This window comes from Pelodiscus sinensis, chromosome 2 (assembly GCF_052426305.1).
Source record: "Pelodiscus sinensis isolate ZL-2025 chromosome 2, ASM5242630v1, whole genome shotgun sequence".
Lineage (NCBI taxonomy): Eukaryota > Metazoa > Chordata > Testudines > Trionychidae > Pelodiscus > Pelodiscus sinensis.
In genome coordinates, this window is record NC_143053.1 from 150,675,593 (window position 1) to 150,695,628 (window position 20,036).

Sequence of the window (20,036 nt, forward strand, 5' to 3'; positions counted from 1 at the left end):
TTAAGAATGTATTATATTTATACTGCCTGTTGGAAGCACTTCATTCATGAGAAGAATGTATTTAGTTAAGGAGTTTTATTGTATAAAGGGCTCTTTTTCATTTAATTATAGTTAAAAGAAGCTATGTACTAGAAACTACTTCAATTTTTTAACTTCCTATTTATTCTCATCATGCAAAAGCAACTCCTCTGAATACAACCATCTTCACATGCAAATGTGGTCCAGTGACTGACTCAGTCTGCTTTATCTGCATACAAACACCTGCATAGGCCATCATTTGAAAAGCACTAGTTTTATAATATGGACTTGATCCACGTCACATTCAGCTTTTTAAACTAGACTTTTCCAGTAGTTAGACTGGAAAAAACAAGTAGTGATATTCCCTCAAGTTCTAGTATATCACCATGCCAAAATGAAATACCACTCACAAGGACTGTGAAAAATTTTCATAATATGTTTAACCTTCTTTCTCCCATATTTTAGTAACATTGAAATAGTTAGCTATGTTGACATTTAAATATTTTCATTAAGCTCAATATTAACACTCAAATGAGATGACAGATACTCTCATTCATTCACACAGCTTTCACAATCAGGATATCACTCTGAGTTCACACTCAGGTCACTTTTTGAGTTTGCCATGTTTTTTCTGATGGGGGGAGGGGGAGAAGCAGGCCACAAAAAACTTTTCATAGTGTCAAACATTATAAGCTGAAATTATAATAGGACAGTGTGGCCACAACCATCTCAATTAATTAGCTTGCTCCGTCCGTTGATAGGTGAAGATATTAGATCCAGTATCATTTCTAGTAATCAGGCATGTATATATGATATGATACAACGCAGAATCTCTATTACCTAGCAAAGGCATGAAAGCCTTATATGCTGCACAGCAGCCCTGAGTTTCTTCCAGGCAGTAGAAATGGTATGTAGATACATCCCCCTCTAAGAACATAGAAGGGTATGAAATATCTTGGCATAAATTCACTATTCTTGAAAGCAAGGTCTCAACAATGGTTATCAGAAGATCCATGGACCCAACTTCCAGAGTAAATCCTAAATATGCACCCAATGTAAACTAACACTAACCAGCTAGTTAATTGTATTACACTGGAAACCTATGGAGTTTGGGATCAACTGCTCTGAAATTACTCTAGGAGCTGAGGGAAGAGGTACTTGTATCGACAACTTATCTTGGGGTCTCAGTAAGGAAGGAACTGGGGCAGGTGGATAAGTGTGGTCCCTTTATATCCTCAGGTCTAAACTGCTTGTTGCTCAAGGAGCAGCTTAGTTGACTCCTTGATCACTGCTTTCTAGAATGTTATCAAACTCTGCAAAGCCAGAGTCAAATCCCATAAGGGGGAATATGAAGAAGCCATCTCAAAGAAAAAAAGAAACACGTTATAATAGTCCTTTTCTGCTAGATTTGGGGAGCTCAGCTTTGGTACCTCAAAGAGTTGTGGTGGAACAGATATTACACATATTTCAGATAAAACATTTTTGTTCTCATTAATTGGAGAAGCTCGAGTGCATATGAATCCCAGCACTCATGCTAAATGAAATTTTGACTCATTCTAAAATAAGCCAGGGAGTCTGAGGTGTGATCTTAGGTGTTCATTAAAGAGTCCAGGCTGAGTCATATGTGAGTGCGCTGAAAAGACACATCACCAAGGCACCTGGGGCACCTACAATTCAATAGCACTTTGAGCAGTTTTTTGGATTTATCACTCATCACAAATAAAGGCTTGAGTGTGCTAGGAGCTGCATTTTCTAAATAGATCATAAACATCAAATACAATGAACAAGCACATTACATAAGATCTCTCTGGAATAAGAACACACTAGTCCATCAAGACAACTGTTGTTACAAGCATCTTAAGTGCTTTGTTCTTTGTTCTATTCTCTCCTACAGGCTAATGTGCTCCTTTGCTAAATATTCCAGTGTTCCTCAAATTCAATATCTTAGTTACCTTTCTAATTATCCTTTTCATACAGTTCTGACTTTTGTTCTGATATGCTCTCCTAAGATTTTGACTAAAATTTTAAATGTTTTATCACAATAAATGTTTACTTTTCAGAATGCCCACATTTTGAATGTCTCCCTTCTTGTCAATAAATCCTAACTCTACCATGCTTAATCTAATCTTAAATCTCAGAATAAGTTTCAGCTCTCTATGCCCAATGTCACCTTCTTTGGCTGCAGTAGCCGGTCACCCCATTTAATTCTCAAAAAGGGCTTGTATTACTGATATGGTTTTGGGTTTTTCCAAATGCGTACATAGGTACAACATATATCAGTAATTGTCAGAGGCAACTGAGCTGTGTGCATGTGCGTGTAGGAAGGCAGGAAAAAGGCAAACCATTGACACAGAGAAGCAAAAGTAGTAGTCTGCCCATGCCCACCGACAGCACGGGAGCCCAGTGATTCAAAAGGGTCTGGGCTCTCACCCACCACTACTGCTGCAGTGGCAGGAGCCCCTGGCCCTTTAAATTACCACTGGACTGCTATGTGGTGCACTTTGGACAGCTCTCAGGGCCGCCTGGGGGGCAGCATGGTGTACTCTGGGCAGCAGGAGAAGGGTCACATAGGGGAGGTAGGTGGGAGTCAGTGCTGGCTTAATTTGCCATGAGCACTGGCTCCTGACTAATGGCCCCCCCACATCCCACACTGCGGCCTCTGATATATAGGCAGCAGTGCAGGGAGGTGAGGGAGGAGGGAGGCAGCTCCCACATGTAAACATGTAACCACTGAAAATTTAGCGCTAGTCAATAATTCTTTTCACCCTAAACATTCAAAACGTGGTCCCAGGACTTATTTACATACCACTGAAATCTGATACTGATCACAGACTTAATTTCTTCATTTTGTATGACACTCATCGCTATAGCATCCGAGTAGTTCACAAACATTAATTAATCTATCTTTACAACACTCCTCTAATGTGATGTTGCATTATCCGCTATTTACAGATGGGGAATAAAGACACAATTTAAGACCAAAACTGTCAAGTGCCCACTTATTTTGAGTGCCTAATTTGACATATTATGGCCTGATTTTTTAGAATACTTGTTTTTAAACACATTGCACAGCTCCCATTGACAATATCTGTGGCAGTTGAGTGCTTAGCGCTTTTGCAAATCAAGTTGCTAGTGTCTCAAGTTAGGCAGACAGAAAACAAGGAATATTCAGTTTGTGGTCTCTTGTGAAAAGTCTGGCTAAATGACTTGTTATATGGGAACTCTGGCATATACAGGGATTCTCAGGGACTGCATTCAGCTGCCTTCACCACAAGATCATTTCCTCTTTCCCTTCCTGCCATTCCCTGCCTCATTCACTGCACATTTCCCAGCTTCTGCAACAAACAAAGCAGTGCTCCTACCAACTCAGCCTTGTCAGTCTCTGAGCATGGCCCACCCTGTAACAGGGGTACTATGGAAAAAACAGTAGGTCATTTATGTAATTAAATCTTTTCTAATACATGCACACAAGAGGGCCAAATTAAGGTTGTGTAAGTAACCTGTAGCTTGCATGCTTTCTACCAGCTGAAGTAACTGAGTAACTGCTAACATTACTAAGCAATTTATCTTCCATGAGATGGAGACAACCATATATTCAGGGCTATTTGCTAGATAGGAGAAGAATGCTGAAATCCAAGGCTCAATTACAGGATTTAGGGAGGAGTGTGCTCTACTGGTTATAAAGCCTTCTGCTCCATCCTCTCCTCTTCTTTTAGTTCCTTTACTCTTCAGCTCCTGTGCACCCTTCTTTACCCTCACTCTCTGCTCCTTGCCCTTTTGCATTTGAGGCAGTTTTTTTCCCCTCCTTCATGCAGCACAGACACTAACAGGATGCAATTGAGAATACAGACAAGACAGCTTCCTGGAACTCTAATCATCCCAAACAAGTGGCAGGGGAAACTGAAGAGATAGTCTTGCATATCCTTGGAAGGTCTGGAATGGAGTATGTTTAGTCATCATGTGAGGATGGTACATGCTCAGTCCAGTTGGCACACAGGAACTATGAGGGGACAGAACATGCTCATTTCAAATGGAATCTTTAAAGAATAATGCTGTCAGCTTCTAATGCACCTCTATTAAACATGTATGATGTTTTATGGATCAAAAAAGATCCATCTTGATGGATGGAAGTACACTAGAGAATCCCAACAAAATAGTTATAGTTTTTAAATATGAGCAAACAAAGTTATTTCCCCCAACCTTATTCTATGAAAAAGCTGAACTGTTCTGCTGAAACTTTAATCATCCTGAAGCAAATACCCAGGTTGGAACATTTTAACCTAATGTTCCAAGTCTTATCTCCAGGTTAAATACGAATCTTGGTTCCCATCCCCACAAAAAAGGTAAGGTATAAATTAGTCCATATGTTCCCATAATAGTTAGGTTAGGCAAGAATAAAAATATTTCATATTTACGGGGCCGTCCTCTGCTGCAGCTACAGGTACAGAATTAGTACTGGGATAGAAAAGCCTAAGAAGCCTCTGGTTGCCCTTACTCCTGAGACTATAAGGCAAACACACAAAAAAAAAGGCCACATTTCATAGATTCTACTTATGAGCTAGTTTTCCCTAGAGATCAACTGGAAACTCACATTTCTTAATTTGGAGCATTTCTTAATATCTAGTGTTCAATAAGCTATACTACAAATAATATTTTGGCTATTTCATACAGGACACTATTTTAAATCCCAAATCCCCACTGCATCTGAACTTTTGAAAGTTTGATCACTTCATTTAAATGCATGGCACCTTGTCTAAATTAGGATAAAAGATATTAGGATAACTTGTTAACTAACCCACATTATAATCCCAGTGAAGGCACAGCAGTTGTGGTTTTAAACCATGTTAGGTGGTCAAAGTAAATCCTAGGGGGAACAAGCTTACGTCAACTTGCTATCATGGCTTAAAAGTACAACTGCCTTGCCTTCACTAGGACTGTAAAGTGGGGTATACAATACAAGCTAAAACCCACATCATTTTACCTATCATGCCTATAAGCACCCTACCTCAGTGAGCGTGTCATCACTAGGAATAAAGATGTGTTAACTCATATTAGTTAGTATGTGGCAACTAACATTAAAATCCTAGAGAAGTCAAAGCAGCTGACTCATGTGAAAACTACAACTACCTTGTTGGTACTCCGATTTCACATCCTGTTACTTACCATGAAGTATCTCTTTGCTAATTAACACAATTTAGCTAACATTTCTGTAAATGCTAATTTAGACATTCCACAAACATATGTTCCAGAACACAAACATTTGCATTTTATTTAGAAGAAATGTTTTTGCCTATCTATACTAGTAGTTTAAAAAGTGTTAGCTAATTAGAGTTAACTGACAATCAATTAATTAGAGTTGCAAGACCAAAAATGCTCATCTAGACCCTGTAGCACTACTATAACACTGGTTTAAAGATTAAGTAAATTTCTTTCACTGGTATTTAGATTTATCTAAATGGTATTTAGATTTTTAGATAGGGGCCCTAGGAAGAAAAACAACAAAAAAACCTGTTGGTTTCCCATAAATTTGAAACACTACAGTGTTTATTACAGTAGAGTAATATTGCTGAAAGACTCTGTGTAAAATTGACACTTTTGTGAGTACCTGTATTTGACAGAATATTGTGAATATAAATAAAACCTAAAATAAAACCACAATGATTGTTAAATATCCTATTTAGTCAAAAAATATGCTACATATAAAACATTTATAGCATAATTAATCAGATGATGAGATTTGGCATCATATTGTAAAAGGAAAACACATAATATTTGAGAACTGATGTGTCATTTCAGCATTACTAGTAAGCTCAGTTACATCTACCTAGTTAAACAACCATGAACTGGACAGAAGTTACAAGAGTCTTAAATCAGTGTCACAAGGAAAAACAATTGCAGAAGGAATGATTTCTGATACTTGAACTTTAAATAAAAAACCGGCCAGCATGTGGTGAATTCCTATAGGGGGTATTTTACCATGAAACAAATACTTCATCATTTCAGAAGATAATAGATATTTTGTGGTTAGAACGTTGAGAGGGGATGTACAAATGCCAGACAGAAAAGCATAGGGCAGCTTATTATTAGAGATAGACAGGAACCAAGCCTTTCTGTATAAACAAACTCAGACTTCCAAGAAGCTTAGTTGTGATCTGAATATGAACTCTGTGGCACAAATTCATTTATAAAAGTGTTCCATGCATTTGACTCTTTCTCTTTCCTTTCCTTTCATTACAGCAAAATAGCAGCAGCCAAAGAGTACAAAAACCTTGCATAAATGGCAAGTGTTCAAACTATGCACTCCACGAAGCTGCTTTTTCAGTTCAACAAAACTAATGGAAGAAGATTCACAAAATTCTGCAAGCTCCCTCAAAAGTACCTTACAAGGATTCACTTTTTTCCTGATAATTGCCCTATGGGTGTGTGGCATTGAAGAATTGTCCCAGTCTCCACTTTTGAATGAGCAAAAATATTATGAAGGAAAAAAAAATACAGTTTAGTCCTAAATGTTTTTTAGAGTCAAGCAGCTTGGACAACTACAATATTATTACAATACAGAGTAACATAATAGAATATAGACTTATAATTAGTTACCTTTTTAGGGTTTTTTTAAAAATGTAAATCACTGGAAGGACCTTCAGAATTGCACGATTTGGAGCATCCTTTAAGATAATAAATCAAAATGCACTCGTGCAAATAATACCAAATAAATAAATAAATACATAAAAATTTAAAATAAAAATAAAATAAAAAGTTGACTATACTTAGCTATATTTCTCATTACAGCAAAAACCAAACCAAACCATCTCCATCCCCAAAACCTAAAGGCCACACTATAGAAAGCACTTACCTCAATATTTGTGATCACCATTTCTCTAAAAACATATGCAATAGTACAATCTTCAGATTGACATTTGATGCGAAAGTTGCCATACTCCATTACATCTGGTGGATTAGGCCAATACTGATGACATTTGGTCTGCAAAGAAAAATGAAAGTACAAGCTATGAGCTTATACTGAATGTGTTTTGTTTTGTGGAATGTGTGCGTATCTATATCTGAGAACAGACTGACATATAGGGCCTGATTCTCCACAGCCTTGTGTAGTCATTTATATCTATGCAAAGCATTTGTTGAATGCCATTGTTGTGATCCTCACATTCATTTTATGCAGGTGTGAAGTACTTGTACAGTATACAAGTCAGTGGAGAATTAGACCCATCACATCTAATGGCATTATTTAATACCTCTGACGCCTAATACCTGCTTTCTGAGATTTAACTCCCTCGCACCACTGTTGAGCAATCAAATTTTTGATAATTGTGGCTTAGTAGCTGAGTTTCTGTAAAAACACAACCCAAGATTTTGTCAAATCTGTGAAATCCTTGTTTTACAAAAATGTGGTCTGAGCTAACAGGTATTTTTAAGTGCTGTTTTCTTTCTTTGAAATCTTACAGGAACATGGTAGGGTTTTTTTCAAGTGAACAGTAATATTTTTAAACAATACCAATTAATATTACAAATCATGGGAGGACACAGATTAAAAAAAATGTAAACTGGCTTTTGACTAACAAAATCCCCAACCTCAGTGTTATGCCCACATAAATTTGCAAATATATATACATGGGTCAAAATAGCTAAATAACAACTCTTTTTTACTTTCCTAATGTGCTATTTTGACCTATTTTGCATATAGTTTTGCAAGTTTTAGGAGGCACTAAGATTGGATGGGCAGTATAAATTAGCAAGATCGCAGTGAGGATCAGCAAATGGAAGAGAATGCTACATCAGTGAACCAGTTTCTTTGTTTTGGCAAGCACAAGTACTGCAGCTCATTTTAATGAGCTGAAAAAGCTTTTGCCAAGAACTGTGCTGGAACAAGTGTATTTAATGTGTAATTGACACTGTAGGGGCAGTTTTCAAAGAAGATGCTGATTATGAGGAATATGAAGATAATCACTTTTAGTCACATCATTCTTTTGCAGAGGGTGGGATGAGGGACTTGAGAAAAAACATGTATTTAGTGACTATCAAAACTAATTATAAAATGTATGTCAGAAGTTTGCAATGATATCTGATTAAAAATGACCATGTAGATCACAATTGCAACCACTGTTATATATTTGCAACCAGTCTTGTACAAATGTGGCAGGTAAGATGTCTATGAAGAGGTTATGATTTTCTGGTTGGGTAAGTCTACACTACAGCATTATTTTGAAATATCTTCTTTTGAAATAGTTAATTTGAAATACGTTATTTCAAAATAATGCCTCTACACACAAAATGCATTTCGAAACAGCGTTTTGCTATTTCGAAATAGCACGTCCAGAGTGGATGCTGAATCACATTTAAGGTCCGGCAGGGCATCAGGTCAGGAGTTACTTTGTGTGGCTGCTGCCTGAGGCTATCTGAGGCTCGTGCTTAAAGGGACCCCTCTGGTGAGCCAGTTCTCAGCTTTCCCTGCTTGCTTGCCTACCTTGATGAGGGACAGCAAAGCATTTTGTCTCTGCATGCTCTGGTTGCCCTCACTCCGGACACCACAGCACAATGCAACATGGAGCCAGAGCTGCCTCTGGGCATTCTGGTGCTTCTCTTGGATGCGTTGCTGCGAGCCTGGCTGCACTTTCTGCAGGCTGCCATCCGGGAGGTCCACCAGGGGGCTGTCAGTATCCAGGAAGCCCTGTGGGAGAGCTTCCACCCTGAGGAGCACTAAAAGCCTCCCTGGTCTGCCCCACTGGGGGCTTGTGCCTCATTCCTCCCTCACGTCCTTCCACTTACCCCTCCCTAACCCCCCTTCCTGATGTCAAATAAATACATGTATTTTCAGGAACACAAACTCTCTTTATGTAACACAACTGGGGAAGGGGGGAATGAAACTCTGGTGAGACTGGGGAAAGGAGGTAGGAGAGGGGAGAAGAGAGGGTGGGAGAGGGGAGGGGGAAACCTGGGAGGAGGGAGCTGGAAGGGGGAAGCAAGGGGAAGAAGGGGGAGGGGAAGCTCAGGGCTCAGGGTTGGGGGAGGGAGGAGTCTTGCTGGACCAACTTGATTTTCATGCAAACCTGATCCTAGGTTCACACGTGGCCTTTGGTGCCCAGGCTGGCAGATATTATTGCATGCATTTAATTCCTTTAACAATTTCATCTCTTACCCTCGTTTCTTTTTATAAATAAACCTTTAGTTTTTAGATACTAAAGAATCAGCAACAGCATGATTTTTGGGTAAGATCAGAGTTATATAGTGACCTGGATGTGCGGCTGTTTGCAGCTTTTCAAGTTCTGCGAGGGAAGGGAGGAGCGGAGATGGAGTGTGAATCAGGCGATTCATGGCACTCTGAAAGTGCTAGGAGGGAGAGGCCTGAGTAAGAAGTACACAGTTCCGGTGTGAAAGGCATGTGGGAGCATGTGTGTATGCAGATGGGGATCCACGGGCTTCTGTAGCCCAATGAGATGAAGGAGGCCCCTCTCACTGTTAGGGATGCCAGGTGTCTGATATTGGGGCCCAGACAGTCTGTTATTTGCAGCCTCTGTCCAGCAAAAATACCAGAAATGTGCACTTGTTTTTTTTGCTCAACAACTTTGGTCCTCTCCCACCGCCCCCCCCCCCTTTTTTTTTGCTCATCCACATTTGGTACTTTTTGTGAACGTATCTGGCAACCCTACTCACTGTTCTTCATTTGTCAATCACTGTTTTAGACTTTTCCACAAAATAAAAAACAATTCCTTCCTACTGGGAAAAAGGTTTCAAATCTCCCATTAGATTTTTCAATTTGACAATTCTACTTTTTCCATTCGTACTGCGAACCAACAGTCCTGTATGTTCTCAATAATCCATAGCCTGTAGTCCCTTTGAAGGCGAGCAGCATATTTATTTAAATTTTCCAAAACGGAATGTCTTGAAGTTCATAAAACTTGTATGAATCTAGAATAATATATATGACATTTCAAAGTGCATGGATGATTTTCTGCACTAAACCTTATGGTTTACATTTAAAATACCATATTTGAAAAAACTTCAGAAATACTATTAAAAACAGCATTTTGGATGCAAGATTTTGCATGAAAAATTATTAATTGTCTAAGTCCCCAGCCTCTGCTAGTCAGTAACTGGGAATGAGAAATGGGATGGATAAGTGCCTGGTCTGTTCATTCCCTCTGGGGCACCTGGCATTCGCCACTGCCAGAAGACAGGATAGTGGGCTAGATGGACCTTTGGTCTAACTCAGTATGGCCACTTTTTATGTTAATCAGTTTCTACTCTGTAGACACTTTGCTTGAATGAGGACTAATTAAGAACTGCATAATTTCAACCAACATGACTAAACTGCTCTAGTAAGATAAATGTTACGATTTTTACATGGTTCAGACAATAAACAGCTGTCACAGCTTGGAATACTATGAGAATTCCACTCTATATAGCTGAAATTATTCTCTAATTTTCTTTATGGTTAGTAACATTATCTGGACTTTTTCAGAGCTGATCAAGGATGATACAAGACAAGATACAAGATTTCTTCAAGATAGCGACAGAGCTAAAAAATGAAATATTGGAAAATTTCAGGAAAATTATAATCATAAACATGGCTATTTAGTCACTATCTGAAGGGTATTTAATTACCTTAATAGTACACTCAAAATGATTTTGATCTTCTCAAAAAAGTACAATTCCCTATATATATCTCTTGACAAATCAGCTCTTTCAGGCGCAGATTATTAAATTCAAAACCTCATGTGATCAGAATTATGTAATTCAACTAGTTTGGGAGCATGAGGGCAATCATTTTTCAACAATTTGTTCTCCCACATGTTATAAGAGCCAATAAAATTAGGTAATAGAAACTACTTTGGGCCTTTTTTGCTTAGGGATGTAACTGCTGCCAAAAACATTTCTGCTTCCATTTTTGTCATCTCACTTACAAAAAAAAATCACTATTTTGGTTATTTGGAATCTAGTTCTGATGAATTATTTGCCCTATGAAGTATTTAAAAGATCTATGCTCTGCTCAGTTATTATTATAACACCACTTATGCCTTATGGAGCAATGTGTAATTGCTTTAGTTGATAAACACTATACACTTAAGTAGGGACGTAAGCAACTAGTCAACTACCCAATAAGCATATGCTTATTGTGTAATTGAGTAGTCACTTGACTAGTTGCTCCCCCCTCTTGCTGCCCCTATCAGAGAGAGGCAGCAAGCGCAGGGAGCAGGAGCCAGTGCTGGGAGGAACTGGGGAGGAAGGGAGCGGAGGGGGGAAAAGACAGGGGAGGCAGAGGCATTGCGAGGAAACCAGGCACGAGCTAGGACAGCTGCTGTGCCTCTTCCTTTTCAGTCTAGACTGCAGGGTGTGTTTTTTTTGAAAAAGCCTTTTTTGAAAAAGCGCTCACATGCGATTATGCAAATAAAGTGAGATTTGTAAATCCGTGCTTCATTTGAATTTTTGATCTGCTTCATTTGCATTCCTCTTTCGAGAAAGGAATGCAGTCTAGACAAGCTCCCACTGAAAGAGCTTGTTTCTCATTGTGTGAATTAAATAAGCTAAAAACAAAAAAAGACTATGAAAATAAAATTCATATGCAGTCCTCTTCTTTGCCCCTGCACAGCGGTTGCCAGAAGGGTCTGAATCGGAACTTCAGATCCCAGCACAGATTTTTGCCATTGAAGCCACATGATTATCTTGTGGGGTTTTTTGTTTTGTTTTTTGTAGTTCAGTCTCTAGGAAGGACCATGAACCATATTTAGGCAATGTGTTACACAACTATTTGGTAGAAAGAAGAGGAAAGTTGGAACCAAGACTTCTGGGTTTTATCTGTCTGAAGAGCAATGGTGTTTAATGGCTACAGCAGTCTAAATGAGAAAGAGGGTAGTATTACCACCCATCTAATTGAAGGGACTAAACACTTTGGAAACACTGTACTAAAAAACTATGTGGGTGTGACATTCCTTGAATATCTGATTTGAAATTCTGTGAATTTTGCCATTGACTTCCATGGGGCCATGATTTCAGCGTATAACTTCAAATGTTGTTTTTCCATTTGATAACAGTGTTTATTTTATAAGTGGGTTGTGCCCATGAAAGCTCATGATTTTTTGTTAGTCTCTAAGGTGCTGCAAGACTACTTGTTATTTAGGTTTTTTTTAATTTTTTTTAAACATTAGGCTTCAGTATAGAAATACTGAATCTATTTAAACACATTTTCACTTTGTAGATTATCTATCATTAACTGCCATCATTTTAACAAACAGAACAAATCTAAATGCTTTGCAGGTTTGGGTTCATTATGCCTATTAAAGAAGCACTCAAAATATCTGGAGAGATGCAAGGCAACTGTGTGTGGAGTCTGAAATCAGTCTAAAAAGCTGGAAATTTCTGACTGTGGAAGTCTGGCTATGTTGCAGTGGTGAGTTCATGTAAGCAACTCAAGGTCAGACAACTGGAGGGCACAACTTACTTCTAATAGATACATTAAAAAATGAAATGGGATTTCTAACAACACTGTTAAATTTCAATACGTGTCAGTTTGGTGATTTCTATTCATACACACAGAAACATTATAAATCAGACATATTCCAAATATATTTTATAAGTTAAAATGTATTGGGTGACGTTTTTCATTAGCCACATAATTAACTTTTTATCTTCCTTTCCAATATCAAACCCTGTTTTCAATTGCTTATAACTTTCCCAAACTTTAAGTATTAAAACTGAATGTTTTCATGCTGCTGCTTGACTCAGGCTTCGTTTTATTTTTTAATTTCGACTGAAATAATTCGGTCATTTCTGAAAATAAAATTACTTGCCCATTACCCAAGACGTGCACAGTTTTCCTTACAATGGCTCCTCTGGTGTAACTTGGGTGCCAAGCATCATAACTGAGGGCAGGGAGATTGTCCTGCATTCTTCCTATAGGCCAAGCAGCCTGCATAAGGAGGAAGTAATCTGACTAGAATGCAGAGGAGTGTGGAAAAAGGAGGAGACATGGGAAGAAGGGAACAGCAGAAGAAGGGGGAACTGGGGAGCCCACTCTTCCAGAACCTGGAACTGAACACCGATGTCCCAAATGTTGCATTTCTCTGCTCTCACTATGCATCAGTGAAATGTACTAGCTAAAAATGTCTCATCTCCCTCAAACGCTTGGGCCACAAAAAGGACAGCAACCTACAACTACTCCCAGTTATTCTGCAAGCTCATGTGATGGAGACCCATGCTTTCCATTTGAAGATAGAAACGCTGTTCATGATTTAAGATAGGAGTCTGAATGGTTCAACATGGTATTACTTGTTTGTTTGTCAAGAAACTAGGAAATTACATCTGCAGGATTACATTAAAAGATTAATGTTGTGAACTCATCTACTCAGAATTTGGAAAGTGGGAATTCAAGGTTGTCCATACAGCCTTAATTGGTCACTCCCCTGTGTATACATTATGATTCAGGCTAAGATTTAGTCACAGGTACACCTGAACCTCTGTTGTCTGGATGTCTCTAATCTGGGAGCACCCGTGATATGAACCCTGGCAGGAGGTGGCAGCAGCTCTTGGCACTGCGGATCTCCCTCCCCTCCAACTGAGGGAATGGCAGCGCAGCAGAACGCTTCTCTCCTGAGCAGCGGAAGGTGGTGCCGGGGAGAGATGGGGAGTGAGGAGCCATGTGTGCCCCTGGAGCGTGGTGCCAGGTAAGCACCCTACCCTATCCCCTTTATGTCCAGACCCTGCAGTACCCTCCCTGGTCCAGCAAATTCTTTACTATGGCATACCTTGTTTCCCACAGTTGCAGGAGTGAAGAGGTTCAAGTGTATTTTTAGTAAAAGTCATGGACAAGTCATGGGCAGTAAACAAAAATTCATGACCCATGACCTGTCCATGACTTTTACTATATACTCCTGACTAAAACTTGAGGAGGGGGGCAGCTTGTAGGGGTGGCTTTGAGGGTTGGGTTGCCCAAGGGGGCGCTGTTGGTGTTAAGAGGAGGAAAAGAGGGAATGCAGCCTGGGCATGCTGTGAATGCTTCGGAGGTGATGCTAACTGGTTCCAGTTAACCATTGGAGCAGCTCTCTGTCTGCCTCCCCTTCAAACGGTTAAACAATAACGTTTAACTGGTTAACCAATTGAATGGGATTTTAGATCCCTAGAAGTCACAGAGCTCATGAAATCTGTGACACACACAGAACCTTAATTATTATAGTCATGTATTACTATGGTATGGTAACCTACTGGTTTTTTTCCTACAAGTCCCATTGGGCAGCCATCAATGGCACATTTTGTACATTTGCTTCTATATTTATACTAGTTGAAACAAAGCTTTGTACTTGCTAAAGTGTTACACATCCAAAGCTGCTCTTTTGAGATGGTGAAACATTTTTTGCTAGAGCTGAGGTTTTTAATTATGTTTCTGTGATTGGCTGTACCTAAGGATTATGCCTTAACCCTTCTGACCATAAGGACTTATCCTAAGTCATTGAAAAACCAAATTCTTTTTTCCATCTTCTGAATTAATAAGTCTGCTCCAGCTTCACTTCTCAATCAGTATATTAAACAGAATCTCCAAATATCCACTCCCAAATAAAGCACCTCCCAAACCATGCCAGTTTCAGAATTTGACAGTTCAATGAGAAGTTACTTAGGGACACAGCTAAAGAATGAGGAGAATTTCTACCTGTAGAAAGGCAGACAAAAATTATGATCTGTCGCACCCTGCAGATGCCAGAAAAAAACCACCCCCAGTTTCTAACTTTGTAACTGTTGTTGTTTGAGATGTGTTGCTCCTGTCTATTCCATGTGAAAGTACTGTGTGCATAGCTGCTGGAGATTTTTTCTTAGTGGTATCCCATAGGACCAACTCTAGCTACCTGTATGGCTGCTGCAGCCAGGATATTAATTAGGCTGCATGAAAATTTCTTGAGCACCTCAACTTCTTGTCCCAAGTTTTCAAGAGATCTTGGTGGGCCCCAAAGTCATCCAGCAGGGGCAAATTTTTAGGGTTTGGGGCCATCTCCTCTGCACCACATTGACTAGGAACCATGTCTTGGACATTGGCATCAGAGTTAGTACCAGAGTCAGGGGCTGGTGCTGGATGGGATGAAACAGTGACTCACCTCTTAGACACCACAAAGTATGAATGATGAGAAGGGGAGCCCAGTACTGGTGGCCATGCACTGGCCAGTAGGCAGGTACCGAAGTCCAGTGCATAGGCTACAGTACTAGTAGGTCTTCAGTGGGACAAAGGATTTTCCTTCAGATTCTGAAGAGGATGCTTCCCTTGGAAACTATGGCAGCACAACACCCACTTCTGATTCCAGACCATTCCAGAGAACTGGAGATAGGCTGTAGGCCATAGATTGCTTTATTGAGACCGTGGAAGGTTGCTCTGGATGGTGCTGTTGTGCAGCTTGCTGCCCTTTGATTCTTTTATCCCCAGTTACCTGGGCCGGTAGGTAGCCTGAGGGGTCGGTGGGGTCAGGAGGGATGTCAGGTCCTTTGCTACCTGGAAAGCCTTGGGGGAAGCAGAGGGGGATCAAAGTATCTGCAGGCACACGGTCTCATAGCTGCTCTGAGGAGTCAGAGAACATCGACAGTGGATCACTTGGCATGGAAGCCAAAGTGATTGGTTCAGCTCTGAGACTAGTCTGAGGGCTGCCTCCATAAGTATGGCCTTTAGAAGAATCTCCCTATTTTTGGGAATGTGGGGTCTGAAGCCCCTGCAGATCTGGCACTTTTCTTTTCTTTATTGCAACTTTCCCGGGAGTACTTTAGACAGGAGGAGTGCATGCCACAGGAGGTTCATGGCTTCAGACCAAAGGAATGAGGCATACCCAGCCCCTCAAATGAGAGTTCCTCTGACAGGGATAACTATTAAAACTACTGTGTGCACTAATACTAGGAATTATATACAATAATTACAATAACTATATAATATACAACAGAAAAATCCCAACCACTAGGCAAGAAGCTTCACAAGAGCAAAAAGGATCATTCCAGGAAACTATCACAAGCAGCAAGTAGAAAAGAGGGTGCAGGGCCAGTCAAATCCCATTTGCTGGCACATACAGGCACAGCTCCAGAGAACACTACAGCCAGTCTTACAGATACCACTAAAGGAAATTTTTTTGGCAATCCTATGCACAACCTAGTACATAAGCAAGCATTCAAAGAACCAGCTCCCTCAACCCCAGCTCTGCTCTGGCTCTGGCTTCCCCCCCGCCCCACTCCGCTGTTTCACTCCTGGCCCCAGCTACAGCTCCGGCCCTGCACACAACTGCAGCCCCACTCCCAACCACAGTTCCCTGCCCCCAGTAAGCATGAACCAAGTAAGGGGGGTGGGAGGGAAGACATTACTAAAAATTTGGGGAACCACTGTTTAAGAAAGTAGAGGGATTTCACGTAGATTATAAATTAGAGAGTAACTATTTTGTACTTTGGATATGGGAACATTTGTATTTTCCATAATTCAGGGAGTCTGTGAACTGATTTCAAAACTATAATTTAGTAAATCAGTTCTATAGCAGATACTTGAATGTACTTTTAGGAAAAGTGTCAAAATATTATCTCTCAGATTCTCAACAAGGTAAGTAATTGAAATATACTAAATTTTGGCTATATGCATAAAGGGCATTCTCTTACTCTCACATGATGTTTTCAGGACAGCAGGTATCAGAAACTGCCATTCTCATATTCTACACATTTTCACACACAGGGCAACAGGAAACAAGCAGCTTTAACTGTTGCAGTTATATATTCAGGAGAGGGAATAAGAAAAGATCAAAAAGCATAGCAAACAATATGTTAAAAGAAGAGACACAGGCTTCTTTTACATTGAAATCCTTTCTGCTAAACAGCTTTTAGGCCAATATCAAAAGATAATTTAGACATACATGTTTAATTACTTTGCTGTGAACTGCAAGCTTCAAGAGAGGATATACATGCTTACCCGTCCTCGTTCAGTGAGAGTTGTCAACATGATGATCAGTGATAACCTATGATCCCAGACTACCTGCCAGAAATGTGCACAGGTATGTGGAAGAGGACCTTGAGTAGCGATATATTTGTTCACAATGCCAGCAGAAGGAATTTCCATCTGTCAGGAGAAAGAACAACTTACATCTCACCACTCAAATGCCCAATATTATTTTGTTTTCTTGTTCAAAATAACTTTCACAAAGATGATCTTCTGAAGGAAATTTTAAAAAGGCAGTTGAACAACAAAGTTAACAAATTCATTTCAAGTATCTTAGGGTATGTCTACACTTGTACCCTAGTTCGAACTAGAGATGCAAATGTAGGCATTCGAAATAGTCAATGAAGCCAGGATTTAAATATCCCGCGCTTCATTAGCATAATCTCGTCTGTGCGCTATTCCGAACGCCATCTGATTCGAAAGTGAAAGTGCGCTCCGGACCGTGTTAGTTTGAATCAACCCCCTTGGTTCAAACTAACATTACTCCTCAAAAAATGACGTAACGTTAGTTCGAACCAAGGAATTCGATTCAAACTAACACAGCCCAGAGCGCACTTTCACATCAGCCGGTGTTTGGAATAGCGCACGGCTGAGATTATGCTAATGAAGCGTGGAATATTTAAATCCCAGCTTCACTGGCTATTTCGAATGCCTACATTTGCATCCCTAGTTCAAACTAGGGTGCAAGTGTAGACATACCCTTTCAGAATATCACAATCTTTTATTACTAAATTAAAATGGACCAAAATCACACACAGAAACACAGCAATTACTTTAAAATTATTTTTCCATACAACAATGAAACCTAGATATAGCTCACTCAGATTCTTGACCACTTACAAATAGATGAGTGTAGCATACAAATCATTAATCTAAAATGAAAGGTAATGCACTGACATGCTAAATTTTCTCTGAACAGGCAAACATTTTGAATTCTACTGAAAATGTTTTACTTATCCTCTTGTACAACTCTACAACCTATAATTCTTTACTATCCCTCCTGCATTTTAAAAGAAATATATATAACAAAAAGATCTCATGCTTTTTTCAGCTTCCAAACATTTACCCTTTGTGTTTAGCTTCTCAACTACAAGACCTGTTAACTACAGCAGTGATTCTCAACACTGTACCCATCCATGTCCTAAAACCCCATTGCAGAGATTCTGTTTGACATGTGGTGGTTTGATAAACTTGTACATTTATGTGGAGAATACCGTCTTCTGCTCCAGAATATACATGACCATTTATTAAAATCTCTTTCTCTCTCCTAAGGTTGAAAATAAACCTTCAAAAAGGTGAACTGATACAGTGATGATCCCCCGCCCATGCTTTATGAAAATGTCTTATGGACACGAATATGTATAACTCGAAGATGCTTTGGGCAAAATGTTTCATGTAACCTTTCAGTCTTAATGACATAAATCTGTTGGATCTGTATTTCTTATTTTGGTGTCTGTATCATTCTTATATGTAAAGTTAGAAATATGGAGTATGGAATGGTTTATGATTTTAAATGGTTTATGGTGCAAATGAAAGCCATCAAGGTGTTTCTCTCAATGTTTGGGTGATCACCTGTAAACAGCCTCTTATGTCCTTCAAGTCTAAGCAGTGGTTGATCTTACGAAGTCATATGACCACCCTAACTGATAGGGTCTGACCAGGTAATTTTCCATGGGAGGATGGAATTTAGTAAAGAATTCCCACCTAAAAAGAAGGCTATTTAAAATGCTGAGTTTTTCAGTCCCTGTGTCTTTGGCTGGCATGTCACTCCCAAGAGCATGAACTAGAGACCCCAGGGAAAAGGGATCTTCCCTGGCTTGCAGGTTTAGTTGAAATAAGAACAATTTTAATGTAAGCTTGTTATAAGCCTTAATATGTTAGAACTAGCTATGAGTTTGTTATTTCAAATTTGTAATCTGCTTTGCTCTGCCTCTTTTCACTTGCAGCCATTTAAATTCTATTGTTTGTACTTAAAATATTATTTTATTTTCTATCAAGCCCAGTGTAAATAATTGTTACCTGGGGAAGCAATCAGTGTGTACGTCCTCCTTTCATTTTTAAAAGGGGCTTACCTGAATGATTTATTTGGGGATGTGATTTTATTTGGGGAGTGGGTTTTCTGGTAGCTGTGCCCAAAATGCATTCGCCTCAGACCTGAAGAGATGCAATGTCTGTATTGCTCTCCAGGTGGGAGTTCTCAGCTCTGTGCCTTGGCTGGGGGAGACCAGGAGATCTGGCCCAGCAGGACAGGATGGTGAGAAGCCCACAAGAGAAAGGAGGCGAGTGTCAGTGGCTTTACCAGCACACCAGGAAGCACCCGAATGGGTCTTCTGTGGTGGAACCCCATCATTGTGGCTATATCTGCAGCTAGCCTTAAATAGATACTCAGAGAAATAAAACACTCTGAAATCTAATGATTATTTCATTGATAATTAAAGCAAATGAGAAAGCAGATGGACACTATATCTGCTAAGAGTAGAATAATTTGTTAGCATCTCAGGTGGGTGGCGTTTGGTTTATGGGTATAGTGTACCAATATTTCTCTGAGTTGTAATCCCTTATGGGTGCTTCACTGTAGGGTTAGCTGCATCCTTCTGCTACTGACTGAAGAATTTACATAGCAGTGTTTATTTGGCACTCACATGCACTGCCTCCCTCTTGTGGTCTGCCACAAGGCTAAGCAGCATTGCATGGGCAAACCCTCTTCAGTTCCTTTTCTGACAAAGTACATGATGTGAACTCGAAGTAGAGGCGAGAAAAGTAGGAGCACTCACAAGGACCCACAACTTGAAAAACCATCATTACTGCACAAGGTGAGTAATTTCTTCAAGTACTGGCCTACGAATACTCTACTGTAGAGGACTCCTGAGCAGTATCCCCTACTGCAGACTGGGGCTTCAGAATTAATTATGTAATTGACAATAGTACAGTGACATTGAATCTCATATCTGCAACAGAATCCCCCAGGACAATAATGTTATGCAACTGTGTGCAGATACCTAGGTAGCAGTTCTGAAGATTTTGATATAGGGATAACTTTATAAGAAGACGATGATCAACAAAACCGATC

The 20,036-nt window shown here is 39.7% G+C and overlaps 1 protein-coding gene across 4 annotated transcripts in view; it reads right to left on the reverse strand.

The window, feature by feature from the left end:
* Nucleotides 1–20,036, reverse strand: part of PTPN3 (protein tyrosine phosphatase non-receptor type 3) — a 316,623-nt gene that overhangs the window by 15,410 nt on the left and 281,177 nt on the right. For all 4 annotated transcript variants that reach the window (XM_006135940.5, XM_075921606.2, XM_075921609.2 and 1 more), the window contains 2 exons: nucleotides 16,940–17,086; nucleotides 6,869–6,997 (listed from right to left, as the gene is read on the reverse strand). In XM_006135940.5, the coding sequence (XP_006136002.2) occupies nucleotides 6,869–6,997; nucleotides 16,940–17,086 (276 nt within the window). The remainder of the gene's footprint in view (nucleotides 1–6,868; nucleotides 6,998–16,939; nucleotides 17,087–20,036) is intronic.